Raw genomic sequence first — 23,093 nt, forward strand, 5'->3', positions numbered from 1 at the left:
CCTACAGCGCTGCCCACAACTGAGGGGGTCGGACAGCAACTCCGGGAGAGTAGTGCGGGTTCCCTATGCACAGTGCCTGCCTCAAACACCCGGGAGCACTCACTCGCATGAGGACGGCTACGCATGCTCCATGTGCCTCCAAGGAACAGTAGCCCGAGGAGAGACGCGCGTGCTCTGTGTGCGCTTCGCCTCTGCCAGCGTCTTGTATGTACTGGAGCGCGCACAGCACCACGGGAAATGTAGTTTCTGGGTTTGGAATGTCAGGCACGTCTCCGGCCTGGGCTCGGCGCGGGACTACAGCTCCCGGCTATCTCGCAGACGGGCGGTGCGGGGACACGGACTAAAGGGCGGGGCGAGAGCGAGGAGGGCGGACCGGGTGGGAAGGCCGCGCGCCCGCGGGGGCGGGGCTTCGGCCGCGGAGCCGCTGCCGCTTGCGGTCCGGACCTGAGGCGCGAGCTGAGGACACAGCGCCGGGTGCGGGCGCGGCGCGGGCGCGGGCGCGAGCTCGAGCGCGAGCCCTGCCGGTGGCTCTCGGTGCTCTTGGGTCCCCTCGCTCTCGGCCGGGACGCGGGAGAGAGCGGCGCGCGGCGGGGGCGCGAGGTGGTGCGGGCGGGGGCGGCCAATGCGAAACTGGCTGGTGCTGCTGTGCCCGTGCGTGCTCGGGGCCGCGCTGCACCTCTGGCACCTCTGGCTGCGCTCCCCGCCGCCCCCCCGCGCCGCCGGGCCCGGCGCGGCAGGTGAGGTGCGGGGCTCGGCCGCTGCGCGCGTGGGAGGCGGCGGGGAGGGTCGGAGGGCCACGGGGCAGGTGCGGACGTCCCGGGACAGCCCGAACAAACGGGTCTTTTCATCGGCGTCGGGCGAACTCGACTGTGCGTTTCTTCTCAGCGTGGGCTCAGCGGCCCACGCCGGGCTCGAGGGCCTTGGTCACAACTTGGGGCGCGGCGGGGGGGGGGGGCACGTCTTCTCTCCGAGGGGGGCCGCGAGCGCGCCGGTGCTGCCGGTGCTGCCGGTGCTGCCTTTTGCATGTCAGGACTCACTTTGCAGTGTGAGGAGGCACTGACTGTACTTTGTGTTCTCTGAGCATGAGGTGAGCCAGGGAAACCCATCTAGACGTGAACTGGGGCGCAGCTGTGAGTGGAGTCGTCCCTGCGCTTCTGCTTGGGTAGCTTGCTAATAAAGGAGCCTGGGAATACCGGATTCTTGAACTCTCCGGCCCATTTGTTCCTAAACTTCATCCCTCGTGGGGATGGAATCTTTGTTCTCATTCGCTCAGTGTTTTCCCACCGCCCTGAACACTGCCTTAGGGTCTCGTATGTCTTTTTCAAGTTTTCCCCAGAGAGCTTATATAAAGAGACCTAGGTGGCTATTTTTAAAATAGAGTAATGCTTGTTTTATATATATTTTTAACTACATTAGGAGTTCGCTTACCACTTCATATCCAAACAGCTGTTTTCTTCTCGGAAAGTTTGTAAAAACAGGCCTTGACAGCATAGGGCTGAGTCTTATACCGTATTTAGCAATCCTCAAAACTCCCCAGCTGCTACCAGATTACACTGGAGTTATTTTAGTAATGATCTCTTTTCCTATTAGACAAACCACCAGCTTTTGGAAAGGTTATTTGTGTGACTGAAAAGAATTAACCACCTAAATGGTGTCATGAAAGTGCACCGTTTATTATATGTGTATTTAGCTTGCTAAACTTGTGGGGCTTTTACAAACTATTTGAGAAAAGTGTCGTACACACAAAATACTTCACAACCTAAGATCTGTTGGGGTCCTGTTTTAAAGGTTTCCTTCTCTTAAATAGATAAGTGAGTTGCTGCAATCTACTTGCAGATCCAATGAAGATTATATATGATCCTAACAGCAGTCTTTTGGGGTTCAACATAATAAACCTTGCCTTCGAGTTTGTATTTCAGTAATTTTGGGGTTTGAAACAGATTTTTCCTATCCTTTTAATGTTTGGATGATGCTTTAGTACTTATCCATTTAGACTAGACTAGATTAAAGAAGCATGTAGGGTCATACTAGTTGTAAAAATTAATTTTGTGTTGATACTGGAGCTTTGTCATGTCATGTTTCAGTATAAAGCCAGATTCCAATCCCACTCTCCTCCCTTGGCACTTCAAAAACAAAAACAGAAGTAGTTTGATTGCAAACATTTCCCACAGGTCTTTTTCGTATTTTGTTGTTGAAATACTTAAAACATTTGGGCATATTTTTACATTTTGATCCTATCCATTAAGCCTAAAACCTGAGATTTTACTGAGGATCTTTCTCTTGAATTATCACTTTAGGATTTACTTGGTTCTCTTTCCTGCTTCTCTGTAGTCCCATTAAGCCCTGGTAGTATTTTTTTTTTTTTTTACATTTATCTGTGTATGTGTGTATATTGGTGTGCACAGAGCTCTTGTAGAAGTCAAAGACCAATTTGTGAGATAGTTCTCTTCCTTCACCATGTGGGTTCTGGGAATCAAACTGCTGAACTATTTCAAAGTCGAGTAATTTCTTGAAAGAGAAATTTACCATCACTGAGTATTAGGAAAGCCCTCTAGGCGAACAGTTGGTTCAGCAAACAGTAGGGAGCGGTTGGGCCGGCTCCTTTTGTAGGTTGGAACTAGCAAATGATGAAAATAAAGTGCCTGCCCTCCAGGTGTTAATCATTTGAAAGGGAGGACAGCCTGTAAATGGCAATGTCCGGAGGACGGTGAGCATGAGGAAGGGAAAATGAAGCAGTTTCTAAGAGGACAAACAGATCAAGGAAGGCCACTGTGAAGAGGTGACAGTTGAGGAAGGACCTGAGGGAAGTAAGTCATGTTAGTACTAAGATTAGCAACTTTTCTAGTTTAGTGCCTTCAAACAGCACTGGTGATGAAGAAGGTCTCTTGTGGAATGTAGCAGCACACCAGAGGGACAGACGAGAGAGGAAAATACAGCCTTTGGATCAGGGGATAGAAACTGTAACTTGATCACTGTGTACTGGTTGTGGATAGTGCCTTACAAGAATTATACAATGGTTAATACAGGATGATGTGACCCAGTGGTCAATATAGAAAGATGATGTGATGGAGAAATGGCTTCTCTTTGTAAGATAGCTGGAAAGAAGGAAGCCAGAGTTGGGAAGAAGAACTTATCACCACGTACAAACTTGAGCTAGGTATAGGGCTGGATACCTGGGTCCAGCATGTTTGGAGATAGACAGTTCAAAGACTGATGCCCAGTTTTTTGCCTAGGGCTGGTTCTTCCAGAATTCTCTCTCTGTGCTATATCTTAGAGCTTCAGTTCCCATGTTTATAAACTGGTGATCTACAAAGATTTGTTCAGCAAAACATTCATTAGTGCCCAGTCACTGTAAACCCTCCAGGAATTTAAGAGAGTATTGGTAGTAGGGAGGTGGCTAAAGCCTGTGCCAGTATGGTTCATTGAAGCTGGCAAGAGCACACTGTAGTGATGCAGTGACTATTTAATAATTGATCTGTGATGGGCTCTTATGTTTTCCTCATTTTCAAGATTTCTGCCTGATTGTGATGGATGCCATCCAAGAGCATACATATGAGTTTGTCTGTCTGGTTTTTTTTTTTTTTAAATGAGTTCTTAGGCTTATTTTGAACAATCATGTTCGAGGTCAGCATTCCTTAGACTTTAATGTCCACAGTCATTGCAAAGCCCAGCAGGTTGCCAGACTCAGGATGGATTACTGATTAATATAAATAGTCATTGCTCTTGGGGCGCTTGCTTGGGGCTGTGAGTTATTCCTGTCATTGTGGAGATCTTGTTCCCTGTGGGCCTGTGCTAATTAGCACAGCAGACATAAGAAATGCTCAGTTTGAATGAGTGAATCAAGAGAATAAAACTGAGAAGATATTAATTTTCTGCCTGTATCATCTGTTTACGTGCCATGAGGACCTAATAATTTAAATATATTTCTTTCATAAAGGGGAACAAGTTCTGTGGAGGAAAAGTTGAAATTGTTTTTAAATGAAAGGAAAGAAACATGATCTGTACTTCTAGATTATTTTCAGTGTAATACATGTTACATGTTTGAAAAATTTATTTGGAAAATGTTTTTGATGTTTCATACTAGATTATTTTCAATCTAATACCTGTTTTGAAAATGTATTTTGAAAATGTTTTTGATTTTTCATATACATTCTTTTCAGGCATGTGACTGTGCAGGCTGATACATTTTTACAAGCTGAGCACTCTCATGTTAATTTTAAAAAGGAATACTATGGGGTTGGGAATCTAGCTCAGTTGGTAAAATGCTTGTCTTACAGCAAACATGAGGATCTGAATTAGATCTCAGCCAGGCATGATGGTAAACAGTTGTAACCCCAGCACTGAGGAAGTAAAGAGAGGATCCTGGGGCTTACTGGCCACCAGCCTGGATGGATCAGTGAAGAGCCTACCTCAAAAATCAAGATGGACAGCATTTGAGGAATGAAATGTCAGCAAAATCCCCATCTTCCTAAAGTGTTGAATGTATATTTGAAGTGTGCCCTGAGTTTTTTTTTTTTTTTTTTTTTTTTTTGTGGGGTTGTTTTGTTTTGAGACGGTTGCTCTCCCTGTCTGTTTAGGAACTCACTATGTAGACCAGACAGACAGGCCTCAAACTCAGAGATCCACCTACTTCTGCCTCCCTAGTGCTGAGACTAAAAGCAAGTCTGACTCCAGTATGCTCTGTAAAGGACTTGCAGGTTACAGTCCTACCAGCAGTGAAGCAGACTAGCTATTATCTTGAGATCATTGTCAGCATTCTCTTGAAGTACCTATCATTTGATTTTTTTTTTACCATATAAGAAATCTTTCACTTCAAATGTAGAAGGAATCTAGTGTGTAGTTGCTGTAATTCAAACGATTTCTAGTGAAGTTGGGCTTTTGTTCCCTCCAGAGGTTGCTGCCTCCTTTCACGACTTGTCCTTTAGTGCTTATGTCTTAGCTGCCCTCCCCTCATGCTTCTGTATACTGGAGTCAAAGCTATGTTTCCATGCTTGTACCATGTAACTGTGATGAGTATATAAAGTGAAAGAAAGTCTTTTGGAAAAGGCATCAACATGTTTCTGTTGCATTTTAGACTGACTACTTAGCACCTACAACATATGAAAACATTGCATTCAATGTAGTGAGATCTCTGGCTCTCAGTAATTTACTTTTAAAAACGTTTTGAATCAGTTCCCACCACTGGAGAAAGATGAAATGGAATCCTTTTTAGAGCTCTGTATAAGCTGGTAGCTCTTAAGCTTAAAAACTTGCAGTAAAAAGAAAGACATAGCCTCTCTTCTGAAATATTTCTAAGAATGAGTTTTTTTTTTTTTAAATTAAAATAGAATCCTGCCCATTAGATTGTACAACAGTAAAAAATGAGCTGTAGCTGGGCAGCAGTGGCACATGCCTTTAATCCCAGCACTCAGTAGGCTGAACCAGGCAGATCTCTGAGTTCAAGGCCAGCTTGGTCTACAGAGCGAGATCCAGGACAGGCACCAAAACTACACAGAGAAACCCTGTCTTAAAAAACAAGACAAACAAACAAACAAACAAAACAAAACAAAAAAAGTGAGCTGTATACATACTTTGTAAAAGGACTTTTTTATTTTTTACTACAAATGTTGCTTCTGCTACTTCATTCTTTAGAACATTTGGTTTGTAACAGAAGTTTTAGCTGGCTATAGAAGTGTGTGTCTGTGTATATGCAGTGATAATGTCTGGCATATTTATGAGAAATACTATAGTCATTTTATGTTTAAGAAAAACTGACACGCAAGATCATAGAACTTAGACTCAGCCAAGTATGGTTGTTCATGCCTGTTATCCCAGTATTGGGGCCATGAAAGTAGTAGGATTGAAAGTTCAGAGCCAGCCTTTACCTATGAAGGAGTTGAAATACCAGTCTGGATTATATGTTAGAACCCTGTCTCAAAACACAACAAAGGTATCTTAGGGTTTTTATTGCTGTGAAGAGACACCATGACCATGGTAACTTGGAAAACATTTAATTGGGGTGGGTTACAGTTCAGAGGTTCAGTTCCATTATCATTATGGTGGGACCTGGTAGCTAGCAAGCAGACATGGTACTAGAGGAGTAGCTGAGAGTCCGACATCTTGCAGGCAACAGGAAGTGGTCTGAGAACTGGGCGGTGTCTTGAACATACATGAGAACTCAAAGCCTGCCCCCACAGTGACACAGTTTCTCTAACAAGGCTGTACTCCAACAAAGTCAGATCTCCTAATATTGCCACTCCCTTTGGGGGGCATTTTCTTTCAAACCACCACAAACAACAACAACAACAACAAAAACCCCAAACATTCTCATAGTAAATATTGTGAAGGATCCAGGATTTCTGACTGTGGCCTAATTGACTTTCTTACTGCCTACTATTTGTTGTTTATGCCATATTGGTTTTCACGGGTGATTCTTTTTTTTGTTTTGTTGTTTTTTCAAGACATGGTTTCTCTGTGTAGTTTTGGTGCCTATCCTGGAACTCACTTTGTAGAGCAGGCTGGCCTCGAACTCACGGAGATCTGCCTGGCTCTACCTCCCTAGTGCTAGGATTAAAAGCGTTCACCACCACCGCCCAGCTTCACAGGTGATTCTTATTATAAACTTCTTTGTTTTGAAAATCCTTCTTATGTTAGCATAGATATATAGATGTATACATACATATGAGATACCAAAAGCCTGAATGCCAGTATGTTGTACATATTTCTGGATGCTGGGTTTATGGGTTTTTTTTTTCCCCTTAAATTGTTTCTATTTATCTGTATGTTTTAGAAGCATAAGCATGTTTTATTTGTAATAAACTTTTTATGAAATATGCTGAGTTTAGTGTAGTTGAGATGTGACTGACTTGCAATCTATGTTGTTTACTTATAGGTCAATCAGCCTTATTTCCTCAGTGGAAATTTAGTCACTATGATGTGGTAGTTGGTGTGTTATCAGCTCGAAATAACCATGAACTTCGAAATGTGATTAGAAACACCTGGCTGAAGCATTTGCTGCAACATCCTACTTTAAGTCAACGGTAGGTTTTTCTGAATTACTCCTTTACCTGTTTGAAAAAACAAAAAAGACCCCTTAGTTTTAAAAGTCAGATATTGGGTTTAGAAAGACGGTTTGGTGGTTAAGAACACTGGCTAAGAATCTAGGATCAATTCTCAGTACCTACATGGTGGCTCACAACTGTCTGTAACTCTTGTTCCAGGGGATCTAATTTCCTTTCTGACCTCTGGGCACTGCACACATGTGGTGCACAGACATACATGTAGACAAAACACTTAAACATGTAAAATCTTTTTTAAAAAGAGAGACTGATTTAGAAGCATGGTTCTTTGGGGAGAAATGGCCACTTCCTTCTGAGTTTTAGACGTAAGTTTTATCAAGATTTTTTTTTGTTTGTTTGTTTTGAGACAGGGTTTCTCTATTTAACAGTCCTGGCCATCCTGGAACTCTTTGTAGACTAGTCTGGCCTAGAACTAAGAAATCCTCCTGCCTCTGCCTCTGCCTCTGTCTCCCAAGTGCTGGGATTAAAGGCGTGTACCACCACGCCCAGCTAAGTTTTATGAAGATTTTAAGCCTGAAAGCACTTGAAAGAAAGAGTATCTTCTTGGGTTGGCATCCTAGAGTATTTTCAGTAACCTCACTTTTGTCAGTTGTATAGTATTTTTAGTGGTAGAATGCATGGTGTGCGTGGCATGCCATATTCTTTCCTCCCAGAACTGGGCTTTGCACTGCCTCTCCTGTTGATAGTCGGTGGCCCGGCTTTTGGTCAGGGATGGTTGGTGTGGGAAGTGAAAGCAGGGGAAACCAACATAGCACCATGATTTTGCTCTGAGCAGTTGATGAGAGTTTGTACTGGGCATGGTGGGAAAGACTACTGAAACTCAGGTTCTGGAGGTGATTCTGAGGCCTTTCCCTTGTAACGTAATGGGATTTATTATTACAGTCATGTACTGAGGACATGAGTCCTTCTCAATATGAGCATCTAAGACTGCAGTGAGGAGCTGAGGAGAGAGGCATGGGGCTGAGCTGCCTAGGATGGGAAAACACTGGGACAGTAGCAGAGAAAGTCCTCTTGGGTTGTAGTAAACTGTCACTTTCTTGGTTGGCTGTTGAGGTAAATTGCAGTTGGGAATTTTCTTGTCACCGACAGTGAACATGTATAGATTTCCTATCTTCCTCGTGACAGCTTCCATTCCTCTTCCTGGTAGGTTTCCTTAGTACATGACTGCAATAATAAATCCTGTTCCTAGCAAGGAATGGCCCTAAAACCACAGAGCTTGAATTTCAGTAGGTCTTTGCTGTCATGCCCAAAAAGAACTTGCCACCAGCCGGGTGGTGGTTGTGCATGCCTTTAATCCCAGCATTCGGGAGGCAGAGGCAGGTGGATCTCCATGAGTTTGAAGCCAGCCTGGTCTACACAGTGAGTTCTAGTACAGCTAGGACTGTTACACAGAGAAACCCTATCTCGAAAAATAAATAAATAAAAACAAATAATAAAAAAAATTAAGAAAAAAGAACTTGCCACCAACTGCTCAGACCAAATTCATGGTGTTATATTGCTTTTCCTTGCTTTTACTTCCCATGCCAACTGTTCACATATTCTTGGTGCAGCTTTTAGGTCATACCCAAAACCAGACTTCTCACACCTTTTACCACTGCCTTCCTTACCTATACTACCTTTTCCTGTCACTTGGATTATTGCAGAAGTTCCCCTATATGGATTGCTTGCTTTTATCTTAGTTGTATTCCACATTATATTTTCCATCTATCTGCCACACCAGAATGATCCTCTTAAGATTAGTCAAATTTTGTTAATTCTCAATTCATACCTCTCCCCTGATACTTGTGTGTGTATGTGTGTGCGTGAATGCACGTGTGCCTGTGTCTGTTGTCTTTCCTTTCTTAGAATGAAATCTTATCAGGCATAGACAGGAGATGAAGGTGATCCTCGGCTGTATGCTGAGTTTGAGGCCAGTCTTGGCTACATGACACTTGTCTCTAAATAAAGAAATATAATAAAATAAAAATCCCAAATCATAGTAGTCATTGACCTTGTCTCCATCACCTTCTCTATGTAAGTATTTTACTGTGTTTCCTTCATGTCCCAGTGTGGGAGGCCAGCTCCCACTTTTTCCAAGGTTCCTGTGAGAAGAGAGAGATAAGAAATATTAGGTAGAAAGATAGTGAAGAAGAGAAAGACAGAAACACAGGATAGCTTCGGAAGAACCTGGGTCAATACCCAACAGCCCCTTCTGCCTCTTCAAAAGGGCTTTTTATAACAATGCCAAGGGGCGGGGCAAAAGACCTCCCCCTTGCTAGAGCAAAACACACCGTACAGCCAAGTATAGACCCTTCCAAACACCTGGTAATCATGCCCGTGGTCAGATCCATCCCCTTATGCAGCCCTGCTGGGTAAAGCAAGCTCAGATTCTCAGACCCTGAGTAATTTGGGCCTCCACACCCCAGGATTGATTTTTTTTTTTAAATGCATACAAAATAATGGTGGTTTTCATTACAACATTTTCAAAAGTTTGCCATTGTACTTTGCTCATACTTATCCTCACCCTCTCATCCTTCCTATGATTAGTTCCTCCCAAAGAGTCCGTCCTTATGCTTTCCTCTCTCTCTCTCTCTCTCTGTCTCTCTCTCTGTCTTTCTCTCTTTCGGTTCTGTATGTGAGAAAAACATATGATGTAGTCTTTCCCATTCCCCCCCAACCCTACCCCCTACGAGGTACATTATACAAGCTTCTGCTTCAGAGCCTTTGCTCTTGCTTAGATCACCCTTTCACTAAGTGTCTTCATGGTAGCGTTCCTTCAGGTCTCTGGTCCATGTTACCCTAGCAGACAGTCTCAGATTAAATAGCACTCTACTTCTTCACCACTGTCTGCCCTTGCTTGACTTTACTAATACATGTATTACCAACTGGCACGTGTAATACATTTGTAAGTTATTCATTCCCCACTAGGAGGTAGGCTCTTTTTTTTTTTAAAGGTTTATTTATTTATTTATTATACAGTGTAATGTCTGCATGTATCCTTGCAGGCCAGAAGAGGGCACCAGATCTCCTTACAGATGGTTGTGAGCCACCATGTGGTTGCTGGGAATTGAACTCAGGACCTCTGGAAGAACAGCCAGTGTTCTTAACTGCTGAGCCATCTCTTCAGCCCCCCCCCCCCTTTTTTTTTCCCACTGATAGAATTGCAGTATCTAGAACCTGGCCTGACCAAGAGTGAGGTACTCAACAGCTGTTGAATGAATACCTCAGAACTAAATATAATCAATATAATTTAAACCGGTAATTCATTTGCTTTTGTAGCAGTTATTTAAATGTAGTAAGCTTGTGTTTGTTTTCTGAAGAAATGGATTGTCTATATAAAAACAGATTGAAAGCCCAAAAATAACTTTCTAGGGCATAATAGTTACGTGGATTTAGTAAGGTTATTTAAGCTAGCTAAAAAAAAAAAAAAAAAAAAAAAAAATGGTGAACATGTATAATTTAGTTAGCATACTCACTCATGTTTGTCTTAATTACAAATGCTAATTGTCTACATAAGGTAAGGTGTTTTGCCTAGCTGGCCAGTAGTAAAAGCTGATGCATTCTGTGGTTATGACATTCTTTAATATCTTGTGTTTTACCAAAGGAGTCAAACTCTGTTATTTATGAGAACTGTGTTTGATTCTAAGCCTCTGTAATAGACTGTAACTTGTCACTTTAATGTATTTATTGTTCTAAGCAGGTCATGCACTATGTGTGTTAAAACACAAAGGTACAATAGAGCTGGAGCCTAGGAGCCTTGAAGTTTAGTAGATAAAACTAGGTGTGATAATGCCGTATGTGCTACCATGGAGAGACATGTGAAATAGCCCGGCCGGCTCAGCAGTTAAGAATACTTGCTGCTCTTCCAGAGAAACCTGAGTTCTCATCCCTGCACCTTCATCAGATGCCTTGCAACCCCCTGGAATTCCAGCTCCAGGAAATCAACTCCTTTTTCTGGCCACTGCAGTAACACTCAACAGGCAGCACAGGCGCGCGCGTGCGCGCGCGCACACACACACACACACACACACACACACACACACACACACTTACATACATACAGAGAACATGATAAAATCAGTCTTTTTTAAATAGCCTGGGGTGCTCGAGAAACACCAGTCATGTATCCTGGGGGTTGTTGAAGGTGAGTGTTAGAGCAGAGGGGAAGCCTGGGAAGGAAGGAGAAAGAGAAGACTAAGAGATGGGGAAGGAGAAAGGCCTGTGGCTGTGAGGTCAGCAGTGGACTGTTTGCTCCTGGCAAGCAGTGTGTAGAAGCTGACTTGTTGAGACAAGAACTGCTGAGGAGTGTGACTCCTTAGTGGTGATCTCATCAGAGAATGCAGAAAGAACAGGAGGTGTGTCGGTGACTGCCAGCTGTCTGACTTGGAGAGTTGTGAAGTCTTCAGTCAGGTGCTGAGGACTGTGTGGGAAGAGAAGAAAGCTCAGCTGTGGATGTGTTTGAGCTCCGGTGCCCACAGGCTGTGGTGTCCTCTCTAAATGTCTATTGAATGGCTCTCTGTAGAAAAAGGGTGCTTATATATACATAGATTTATCATAATTTTATTGATATAAAGAATTGTAGCGCATAATTGATAAGTAATAACATTCATGCAGTACTCTGTCAAATTAGTAAATTCTATTTGGCTAGCTAATTGACATAGAATGCTTCTGTTTTGCCAGGACATTAGATCTGTAATGAATTTATGGCTGGAATCAGCAAAGGCATATAGCTCTGAGGTAAATATTTTAAGTTAAAGAATAAAACTTAAGGCTGGAGATGTGGCTGAGTAAGAACCTACCTACCTGCTCTTCCAGAGAACCCAGGTTCAATTACCAGCACCAACATGGCAGCTCACAACTGTCTGTAACTCCAGTCCCAAGGGACCCACTACCCTCTTCTGACCTCCATGAGAAGTGCATGGATGTAGTACATGGATGTACATGCAGGCAAAACACACCTACACATAAAAATAATGAAATGTTCAAAAAAAAACTTTTTAAAGTAAGACTAAAGTGTTTACTAAGATGTCAGTACTTTATTCTCAGTCAATGAAGTCAATGACTTCTTTGAATCAGCTGATAGGTTTTGGACATTGAAAAAGTACTATTCACAAAGTAATGACTAAAGAGCTATTGTACTTAGTTTTAATCTGCATTACTATCATTTTCTCATACTTTCATGCTAGACAAACAGTGATATAAGAAGTTCAGTTCTTATTTATATTGTTTATCAATTTCTGTGGTTTAAATATTTTCACCAAGGCCAATTTCAAGCAACTACTGTGACATAACTGGGTGTAGAACTGTGAAAAGATATATACCATGAATATATTCCATCAAACAAAAGTATGGGGAACTTGAGGATTCCCATGTTTTAAATATATTTGTTTCTGTAATTTAATCAAGACTGTACTCAACCATTTACAAAATTGCTGAAAATTTGACAACTAGCTCTCCTAAGCCAGCACTTCAGAACTCAACTCCCTGTGGGTAATCTAGACAATTCCTGTAAGGATGAGTTGACACTAGATGTGCTAGTTCAAGAATCCTTCTTGTACCAGTTACGGCCACAGGAATAAATTAGTGTTGTCAGAGGACAGGGAGTAAGAAGATGAGCAGACCAAGAAGAGATGAAGGATAAAACCCTGGGTAACAGGTCACAGGGTAACCAGTGACATAAGGTTTGGGAGCTGCAGGGCCTCCTCTTACATAAATACTAGTCCAGCAAGAGAAAAGGAAAAGTGCTGTTTCTGAGAAGTTGATATTATTGTGATCTGTTGCTAGCTGGCATTGAACGTTTGCTGGTAGCCAGGCCAGACGTTTACACTTGCTTTAGCATTACAGAAGAAGGCTCATATAAAGTCATTCAGTAGTTAGCAGGCTAGAAAAATAAGGTTAGAGAACAGCCCTCATAAATGCTCGTGTCTCAAAGGTCTGAAACGAGCATGAGGAAATGGGTATGTGTGAAGTGAAGATCCATAACTGACATTAATACCAACCCATCTCTCAGTGTGCTTGTGAAGTTCATAATAGGTGCTCGTGGCTGTGAAGTGCCTGTGGAAGACAGGGAGGATCCTTACTCCTGCCGCCTGCTCAACATCACCAATCCAGGTGCGTGGTCCTCCAGGCTGCCGTCTATGTTAGTTGTCAAGTACGAGGTGCTAAATTTTATGGGAGAGAGTCTATTTTTAACCAACTAAATGTTTGTCATCAAAATTTGTGTTCCAGCCTTTTTGACAGACTGACTAGTCTCTCAGGGAGTCTCTGGGATTCTTTACTGACAAAGAATTTCAGGACTGACTAGTGTATTCTTCAGTATGACTTGGTGCATCTGGAGAATTAGATTACTCATAGATTGCTGAATTTTGAACTTTTGGAAAATTGTTGATTTTACCAGTTTATAACAGCTGTGATACAAATATTGTGAGTTGACTTTGATTTTGAATTATTGCTTAAAAACCAGGTGATGTGGCACATGCCTAGAATCTTAGCATTGGGGAACTAGAAGTGGGAAGATCACTTTTGTTTAGGAATCAGCCTACGCAATATATCAAGAACATACTTAAAAAAAAAAGAAAAGAAAATTTAAAAAGTTAAACGTCATGGACTATTGACTAAGCTTCTTCAGAAGAAACAGGAAAACGTTTGAAATATTAAAAATAATTTTATATTCCTTAGAATTAAGTTTGTGAGAATCTGGGTGGGGATGCAGAAAGCTGATGCTAATGAGGTCTTGTGTTTGCAGGGAGGCTGTTACTAGCATTTTATTAGCATTCCCATTGTATTCAGCTACAGTTCTAAAGGAGGCTTTCTAAATCTCTGTTGGGTGTGCTGGGTCTGAATTCTGGTACTTTCTTTCTTTATTTTTATTTATTTGTTATTATTATTTTGGTTTTTCGAGACAGCGTTTCTCTGTGTAGCTTTGGAGCCTATCCTGGAACTCAGTCTGTAGCCCAGGCTGGCCTCGAACTCACAGAGATCCGCCTGCCTCTGCCTCCCAAGTGCTGGGATTAAAGGTGTGAGCCACCACCACCCAGCTGATTCTGGTACTTTCAAGTTTACCAGTTCTTCATAGTTACATATATCTCACTTTTAGAAGTATGGCAATACTCAGGTATGGGCAGAAGATCTGTGGCTCCAAAGCCAGCTCTGTCACATTCTAGGTCTGTGGCCTCTTAGTCTACATTTCATTATCTGTAAGCAAGGAATAAAGAGTATAATTGCACATGCCTTTAATTGCAGCCCTTGAGAGGCTGAGGCAGGAATATTGCCACAAATTTGAGATCAACCTGCTGAGTTCCGTCCAGGTCACCCTGATGTACAGAGTGTGATGCTATCAAAAAAAAAAAAAAGTACCTACCTCATGGAGACTAGTACAAGGGTGGAGTAAATCCTAAAAACATTGAGCATAAGTCCTGGGACTCCATAGATACTTTGTGCTAAAAAGCTTGCCTTTTTCATAGGTTGGATTCCAGCCCACTTTTTAAATAAATTGAGCATATATTCTAGTCTCTGTCATAAAGCAGAGGTTTGTAGATAAAATTTTGTATATAATTGTGTTCTTCTGAGGAGAGGTTCCATTAACTTTTAGTCAAGAGCCAAAGGATCATGAGCCTCATCAGATGTGTTGTTGCTAATGTAGTAGCTTAGAGAATTTAAAACCACACAACCACATACAGAAACATACACAGGGGTGGAGGTAGAACTCACTGGCAGAGTGCCTGCCTAGCAGTGTGCAGCCCTGGTCCCATCCCCAACACTTGTTAACTGGAACTTACCATCTTAAGTGCTTATTGATAGTGGAGGAGTAGATGCTCCTGGAGTAGATCCATTAATAGAATACTTTCATCAGTTAATACATAGTTTTTAGAACTGCACTGTTTAATATATGTATATCTTATTACCCCTTGAGCATTTTGGTTATTTCAGTATCTAAAGGTCATGAACATTAATCTTGCTGCTGCATATCTAGAAGGTTTGATTAATAGCTGCTGTGAAAGCAACAAGATTTCCTCTTCCAGGTAGCTTGAACTTAAGGTATAGTTGGTTAAGGTGAAGAAAGTCTAGGAATGACTTGACCTCCCGTTTTTAATAGACATGCTTCTGTCTACTTTGAATGTCTCCCCCCCCCCCCCCGAATATATTAAAGAAAAAAACTTGCTGTCATCCAGTCTGGATGCTGACAGTGCTCTCTAGCTCATAGCAAAATTTATCTCTTTTGCCCTCTCTTGCTCATGTCTATTAACAAGAAAGAGGCAGCATTTTCTGTTAATCTTCATTTTATTGAATATTTGTCTAAGTATAAGATAGCTTTCTAGGGACTAAAGTGAGGGACCTAAATGCCCTATATGTACAAGGTTGGGCCATATTCTAGAGTCACAGTTGTAAAACAGGGCTGTCTTTCTTAGCATATCGGTGACTTCAGTAAATTCTGTCAAAGCAGAATTTTGTGTGTTAATTGTGTTCTTTAGAGGAGTGGCATCCAGTGGTTTTCAGTGAGATCCACAGTGCTAGGAATCAACCCCAGGACCTTGTGTGTACTAGGCATATGCAGTTACAGCTGTGAATAGGACTCACAGCCCTGATATGAATGTATAGACTGGCCACAGTCTGTGTGTTTACTTTATAAGTAAGTGTGTGTGCACATACTTGTTTAAATGGTTGGGTCATCAGCAGTTTGAAAACCATAGTTCTAAAAACTACAGAGAACTTTGCCTTTAAAGTAGGTTTTTTATATTTCTCAAACTAGTTTTGACAAATAAGCCATATTCTCGTATCTAATCTATCCTGGTTCATTTATAGTAATTAGAAAAGTTAACTTGAAAGGACTATTGACAGGGGATATATCTCTCTGGTAGAGTATTTGCTTAACATGAGTGAATCCCAGGTTCAATTCCCAGCACTGAAAAGAAAAGGATAGTTCAGGGAAGTGATGAGCCAGTAAAATGAGCACTGACTTGTGAGTCATTAAACCTGGGTCTGATTCCTGAGTCTGTCACTTTTTGTGACTTGGTGACAATTACTTGTGTCCCTTAGGGTTACAGTGTCTTAACTGGTGACATAATACTCCTCCCACAAAGGGAAGTGGTAATGTGTAGATGTGACAGGAAGCGAGATAGTAGGTGCTCAGAATCTGCTTGACTTACTTATCTGCCATAAATATTTTACAGCAAGTTTCTCAGTGTTGTTTGAAGTGATTTCAGTTACTCCTGTACTTCAGTGGTTTCCTTACATACCATAAACTTTTAAATTGCTTAATAAGAGGTAGCATTTTTAGAATTTGCACAGCAAGATCAAAATTCCTAATCATTTTTACTATACTACGTACTGTTTTTATTATGTTTATCCAGTCCTTCCATGTAGATGCCTTGAAGTTGACTTATATTTAGTATTCCCCTATGGGTTGTGTGTGTTTGCACATGTGTGTATGCAGATGTCTGGATTTTATTTATTTGAAGATATAAAACTGCTCTCAATGTTTGTTTAGTTTTGAATCAGGAAATTGAGGCCTTCAGCTTTCCTGAAGATGCCTCCTCATCCATACTCTCTGAAGACCGAGTTGTCAGCGTGAGCTTCCGAGTTCTCTACCCAATTGTGATTACCAGTCTTGGAGTGTTTTATGATGCCAGTGACGTTGGCTTTCAGAGGAACATCACAGTCAAGTTGTATCAGGCAGAGCAGGAGGTGTGTATTGGCATGTATAGGATTTTCTTTCTCTTTTTGTTTTTTGTTTTTTTTTCAAGACAGGGTTTCTCTATATAACAGCCCTAGCTGTCCTGGAACTCACCCTGTAGACCAGGCTAGCCTCAAACTCACAGAGATCTGCCTGCCTCTGCTTCCTGAGTGCTGGGTTTAAAGGCGTGCACCACCATGCCTGGCGAGACTTACTTATTATGAAAGCTTGGCTGATAGCTTAGGCTTGTTTCTAACTAGCTCTTATAATTTAAATGAACCCATATCTTTTAATCTACGTTCTTTTATGTGGCTCACTTACCTTTACTTTTATAATGCCCATGCTGCTTGCTCTGCATCCTCTGAGTTTCCTCCTTCCCAGTGTCCTCTCTGCCATGAAAATCCTGCCTAGCTATTGGCTGTTTATCTTTTTATTGAACAATCACAGTGACATATCTTTACAGTATAAAGAAATATTTCACAACAATGGGGAGCAAAATACTACTGTGGGAGTAGGAGCAGGAAGTTGTTAAGAGGGTTGGTAATAAACCAAAATGAAACATGTATGAGAACACCATATAGAAACCTATTACTTTGTTAGCTGACAGTTTTTGTTTTTGTTTTTTAACTTCCGTCTGCTTATTCTAAGCCCTTGTGGGTTACTATCTTGGTAGTATTGCCTTTTCTGTTGATGTAGGTTTTTCTTTTATGCCTAGCAACTAGTAACACCAGATACTGTGAATGATCTGTTCCAGGACCTCTCATTATATCCCTCAAAGAGTGTCCATTCCTTTTTTCTTGTTTTGTAGTAGCAAGCAGTTAAGTTGTCTGGAGGAGATTCTAAACTGTTCCTGGCAGTGGACAACAGTTCAAGTCCTACTTGGCTCTTTTTGCTCTTACTTGGGCTGCCTGGGTTCTGCTTCAAATGTGTCTTTCATGAGTCAGCCTCAGATTAGGGCGGAGTCTATATGAAGAAATCAAAGCTCACCCCCCCTTCCATTTCCCTCCCCCTCCTCTGTACTTGTGAGAACTTTTCCTGCTTGTGAGTTTTCCTTGTAGCTGATGTTTTTATCCCACCTGTGTCCTCAGATTTTTTTTTTAATCTATGTAGAGTTGTTCTTTCAACAAAGAGCACTAAGGGAAAGATAGAATAGACCCAGTTTCCCTTTTTTCATGGTTTGATTCTCTTCCAGGTTTTGCATGTGTTTGAATTCCATTTTCTTTCAGATCTTTGTTGTTGTTCCTTATTGGTCTGCTTTTCTTTTTTGAGATGGGACAGCCCAGGCTGTTCTTAAACTTGAAATTCTCCTCCTGTCTTAGCCTCCTGTGTGTTGGATTGCAGGTGGGTATTATCACATCTGGCTAAGATGTTTTTTATGTTTTTCCAGAGTTCATTGTTATCTGTAGATAACAATTGGTCTGTTATTACTAGAAGCCTCTTTTCAGTTTTTCTTGGCTGGTTGGTTGGTTGGAGTTTTGTTGAAGCCAGACAAGGTCAAATACAGAACTATAATGCCAATGTTCAGGAGTCTGAGGTAGGAGGATTTCTATAAGTTCAAGGCCAGTCTAGTCACTAAAGCTCTTTAAACCAGCTAGGGCTATATAGGTAGACCCTCCCTCTGTTTCTTCCTCTCTATACCCACTGAGTCCAGTAAGTGCTGTTATATGAACATGGGCTTGGGGTCATCCACTGGGGGACCATGGGGAACCTACCAGTGGTCATACTTCAAAAGAAAAGTGAGTCTTCTCACAACCATCAACTGCCAGGAGCTCCACAGTTAAGGGTGGGACCTCAGCAGCTTCTCCATCTCCCTTGAATCTTTTATTTATATATATTTTATGTATGAGTGCTCTACGTATATACCTGCATGCCAGAAGAGAGCATCAGATCCTATTATAGATGGTTGTGAGCCACCTTGTGGGTGCTGGGAACCTCTGGAAGAGCAGCCAGTGCTCTTAACCACTGAGCCATCTCTCAGACCTACTGCCACCTCTGCGATAGAATCTGTAACCACTGTTGTGAGTTTTGTGTGCAGCCACCATGTCATGTCCAGAGGACAGCATTTCACAGCACTCTTCCCCATCCTCTGGCTCTTCTGCAGTGTTCTTGAGTTGTCTTTCTTTTCATCCAGGGATGTTGGCATACACCTCAGATCCCAGCACTAGGGAAGCTGAGCTTGAAGATCACAAGTATAAGGGCAACCAGAGCTACATATTTCAAATTTTTGTCTTAAAAAAATTATAAAATTGGAGCTGGAGAGATGACTCAGTGGTTAAGAGCACTGACTGCTCTTCCAGCGGACCCGGGTTCAATTCTAAGCACCCACATGGTGGCTCACAACCATCTATAACTGTAACCCTTTGGGATCCGATGCCCTCTTCTGGTGTGCAAATGTACATATAGACAAAACACCCATATACATAAAGTATATAAACCAATCTTTCAAAAAAGAATATCTGGTTAGTTAATGTGTTGATAGACATAAATCTAAGAGAAAGGGAACACAGTACAGTCCTGGTTTCAGTGAGAATAGCTTTATTAACTTACTGGACTGTAACAGTCTTTGGATTACTGTGGTAAAAGTTTAAAAAAAAAGATTTCCTGGAAGGGCTAAAGTGTAGTTCAGTGGTAGAGTACTTACCTAGCGTTTGCCTAAAAGAAATGCGAAAGCACAGAGAAACAGTACACGTCCTGCCGGCCAGTCCTCTTCTGTTCTCTGTTGTGTTTTGTATGTGTTCTCTTCTGAAAGTTCTTTTTGAAGGATTCCCACGCACATTGGTTTTTCATAGAGATCTTTGAATTTTCAGTTTGTTCTTGGGTGTGTATGGGGGTGTTATTACAATATGTTGGTTCAATTTAGTGAAAACTCATGTCCTTTAATACATTTCATGTCAAGGTAGTTTTTAAAGATTATATGAATTATACTTAGTATTTGAGATCTTTTTTTTTTTTTTTTTTTTGGTTTTTTGAGACAGGGTTTCTCTGTAGCCTCGAACTCATAGAGATCTGCCTGCCTCTGCCTCCCAAGTGCTGGGATTACAGGCGTGCGCCACCACCGCCCGGCAGTACTTGAGATCTTAATAGCAACTTTAATTATCTTAATAATTTTATTCAGGCCTGATGGCTCAAGCCTATAATCCCAGCTGCTTGGGAAATTGAGGCAGGAGGATCAAAAGTGTCTTAGCAACTTAGCAAGACATTGTCTTAAAAGAGGGCTATATGGCTGCTGCTGGTAGTATAGTGGTTTCCTAGCATGCAAGGGGCTGTCAGTTGAATCCCTAGAGCTGTAAAATGAATAATATAATAATTTAATGACCATGGCAACAGCACTAGAAAACCTTGATAGGGCTGGAGAGATGGCTTAGTGGTTAGTGCTTGGTACTGATCTGAGGATCTGAATTTGGTTTCTAACACCGGCGTGATGGCTCGCAACTGTCTATCTATAAATTCAGTTTCAGGGAATCTGATACCTCTTTTGCATTCTATGTGCAGGAGGCATATATGTGGTGCATAGACATACATGCAGGCAAAACACCCATAAACATAAAATAAATAGATTAAAAAAAAGTAAAAACCTGAAGGTTGTGAAACCACAGTGAGCATGATTGGTGGCTTTGTGGATTTACTGATAGAGTCACACAGTGTCTAACAGGAAATACTGTCTTTGTTTTTTCGTCCCTCCCTACCCATCTTGCAGGAGGCCCTTTTCATCGCTCGATTTAGCCCTCCGAGCTGTGGAATACAGGTGAACAAGCTATGGTACAAGCCTGTGGAACAGTTCATCTTACCTGAGGTATGGCTGCAGTGAAGACCAGTGTTGCTTTTGTAGGCGTGTGTGCTTTGTTACACCACATCAGCTCTACAGTGGGGAAGCAGCAGTACCAGCAAAGCCTGCACTAAATTTTGCAGTTACACCAACAGAACCTCATAGCCACGCTTTTTTTTTTTTTTTTTTTAATTTATTTATTATATGTATAGTGTTCTGCCTGCATGTGTCCCTGCAGGCCAGAAGAGGGAGCCAGATCTCATTACAGGTGGTTGTGAGCCACCATGTGGATGCTGGGAATTGAACTCACAACCTCTGGAAGAGCAGTCAGTGCTCTTAACCTCTGAGCCATCTCTCCAGCCCATAGCCACGCTTTTTTAAAGTGCTTATTGCCATTGTTAACTTGAAGTTGAGAACTGTGTGACTGTCTTAATGACACAGGGTAGTATTAGGTCTTAACAGACAATAGATCTTTTGGAAGTTAAATAATCAAAATACCCCACAACATTGCCAGGTATGATGGGGCATACTTTTAATCCCAGCACTCTGGAGGTAAAAACAGGCAGATCTCTGTGAGTTCGAGGCAAACCTGGTCTACATAGTGAGTTCTGTGGTTGTTATGTTGTGCACCCCAATAAACTTATCTGGGGTCAGAGAACAGAACAGCCACTAGAGGCCAGAAAATGGTAGCACACACACCTTTAATCCTAGCATTCCAGAGGCAGAGATCCATCTGGATCTCTGTGAGTTCAAGGCCACACTGGATACAGCCAGGCATGATAACAAGTCTTTAATCCCAGGAAGTGATGACAGAAAGCAGAAAGGTATATAAGGCATGAAAACCAGGAACTAGGCTGGTTAAGCTTTTAGGCTTTTGAGCAGCAGTTCAGCTGAGACCCATTCAGATGAGGACACAGAGGCTTCCAGTCTGAGGAAACGGGATCAGCTGATAATTGGCAAGGTGGGGTAGCTGTGGCTTGTTATGCTTCTCTGCTCTTCCATCATTCAGCCCAATACCTTGCTCCAGGTTTATTTTCATTAATAAGACCTTCTAAGATTTGTGTAATAGAGTTCCAAGACAGCTAGAGCTACATAGTGAAACCCTGTATCAAAAATTAAAGACAAAAACAAAAAAATAGTGCAGATAGGAAAATAGGCAATATTTTCAAGTTAAACAAAAGTTTAATAACAGTGAACACTTGTGGATGATGTCTGAAAACATGTCTGTCACCTCTGGGATGCTCTTGGGCAGTCTTAAATCTTACATGCTGAAGACGATTTTACCTGCCAGGTGCCCTCATGCATCCTGAGGGTTTCCCCAGTGTAGAAGGACTGTGACAGGCAGGTGTGAGTAGTACCCATCCACCAGCTTCAACCTATTCAGAGTCTACTTCTGAACTTAGTGCTTTGAAACCACAGTGTAAGGGTCAGAGTGTTGGACAGCTGTGTGGTTCATTGAAAACTATCTTGAGTTTGTCTGCAGTATCAAATCTGAGTTAAGATTCGAAAGCTAGACCACTGACGGCTACTCCATTAAGTACTAGTCTCATGGTGGTGTTCCAATTAAGGGCAACAGCAGAGCCATATATTTTTATAGTGTGTTATGTCCTTTGGCATCAAATTCAAGTAGTTGAAATATTATTTGTGTCTTGATTAAGTTTATGTCAATTTGATACAAGCTGGAATCATCAAAGAAGAGGGACCCTCAATTAAGGAAATGCCTCTTATAAGGTTGGGCTGTAGGCAAGCCTGTGTGGCAGTAACCCCAACTGAATATGTTAATTCTATATCAAAGGAATCTTGTACGAGGTACTTGTTCTCTCTGTGGCGTGTCTCCTATGAGGTAGAGATGCTGCACTAGCTAGTCCAGAGGGCTTTTTAGGGAATGACTGGTTTTACACACGTGGACCACTTAGCATGTGCTGCCATATGGCAAGCATCATTGTCTGTATACAGCAAAATTCCCCATGAGTTTTCCACTTGCTGCCAGAGGACACTTTGCAAAGCCTGGTACTCTGGTCTGTAACATTGGCCTATGAATGTCCAAAATGACAAGGGTTTGAGCTTGAGAAGCTTCTTGAGGGAGGAGTCTCTGGGGCTGAGGTCAAAAAGAGGAAGGTAAGTTTTAATGCTTCAGCTTATCACAGGTTTATAGTCTGTCCCCTACTTTTGATCACCCTTATAGAAAGAAACTTTTTCTTGGTCTGTGAAAAGCATTCCTTTCCTCAGAATGCCCTGGTTCTTGAGAAGTGCTATGTCATTGTGCATCTGCATTTCTCTTTAGGACACGGACAGCAAGGAAGTGTGTGGAGAGGACCTAGCTGTGGAAGTGTGCACTAGGGAGGCTAGGCATTCAGATGGTGACTGTAGCTTCTCTGTAGGTTTGTAGTTCTTCAAAATGAAAATTGAGTTAGGGGATGAGGTGCCAGTGGTTGGAGGATCTTTGTTGATTTGTTTGTTGTTTTGTCAATAATTAATTTAAAAAATGTACCAGAAGCCCTATCTGCACCAGCAAAAGAACACTGCTCTGGCTGCCTTACATTTTACAGTTAAAAATTAGTTTTATTCTTTGAGAATTTATTGTTTATTTTTTATCATATTCACCCTTCCCACAAAC

The 23,093-nt window shown here is 41.9% G+C and overlaps 1 protein-coding gene across 2 annotated transcripts in view; it reads left to right on the top strand.

Annotated features, from left to right (window-relative positions):
* Positions 1–494: 494 nt before the first annotated feature.
* B3galnt2 (beta-1,3-N-acetylgalactosaminyltransferase 2) overlaps positions 495–23,093 on the top strand; it is a 39,428-nt gene continuing 16,829 nt past the window's right edge. The window contains exons 1-5 of one of the 2 annotated variants that reach the window (XM_076572936.1): positions 495–737; positions 6,872–7,019; positions 13,048–13,148; positions 16,525–16,721; positions 20,408–20,503. In XM_076572936.1, the coding sequence (XP_076429051.1) occupies positions 623–737; positions 6,872–7,019; positions 13,048–13,148; positions 16,525–16,721; positions 20,408–20,503 (657 nt within the window). In that variant the 5' untranslated portion in view covers positions 495–622. The remainder of the gene's footprint in view (positions 738–6,871; positions 7,020–13,047; positions 13,149–16,524; positions 16,722–20,407; positions 20,504–23,093) is intronic. The other variant, XM_076572937.1, reaches the window with a different exon arrangement.

Source organism: Peromyscus maniculatus, chromosome 5 (genome assembly GCF_049852395.1).
Source record: "Peromyscus maniculatus bairdii isolate BWxNUB_F1_BW_parent chromosome 5, HU_Pman_BW_mat_3.1, whole genome shotgun sequence".
Taxonomy (NCBI): domain Eukaryota; kingdom Metazoa; phylum Chordata; class Mammalia; order Rodentia; family Cricetidae; genus Peromyscus; species Peromyscus maniculatus.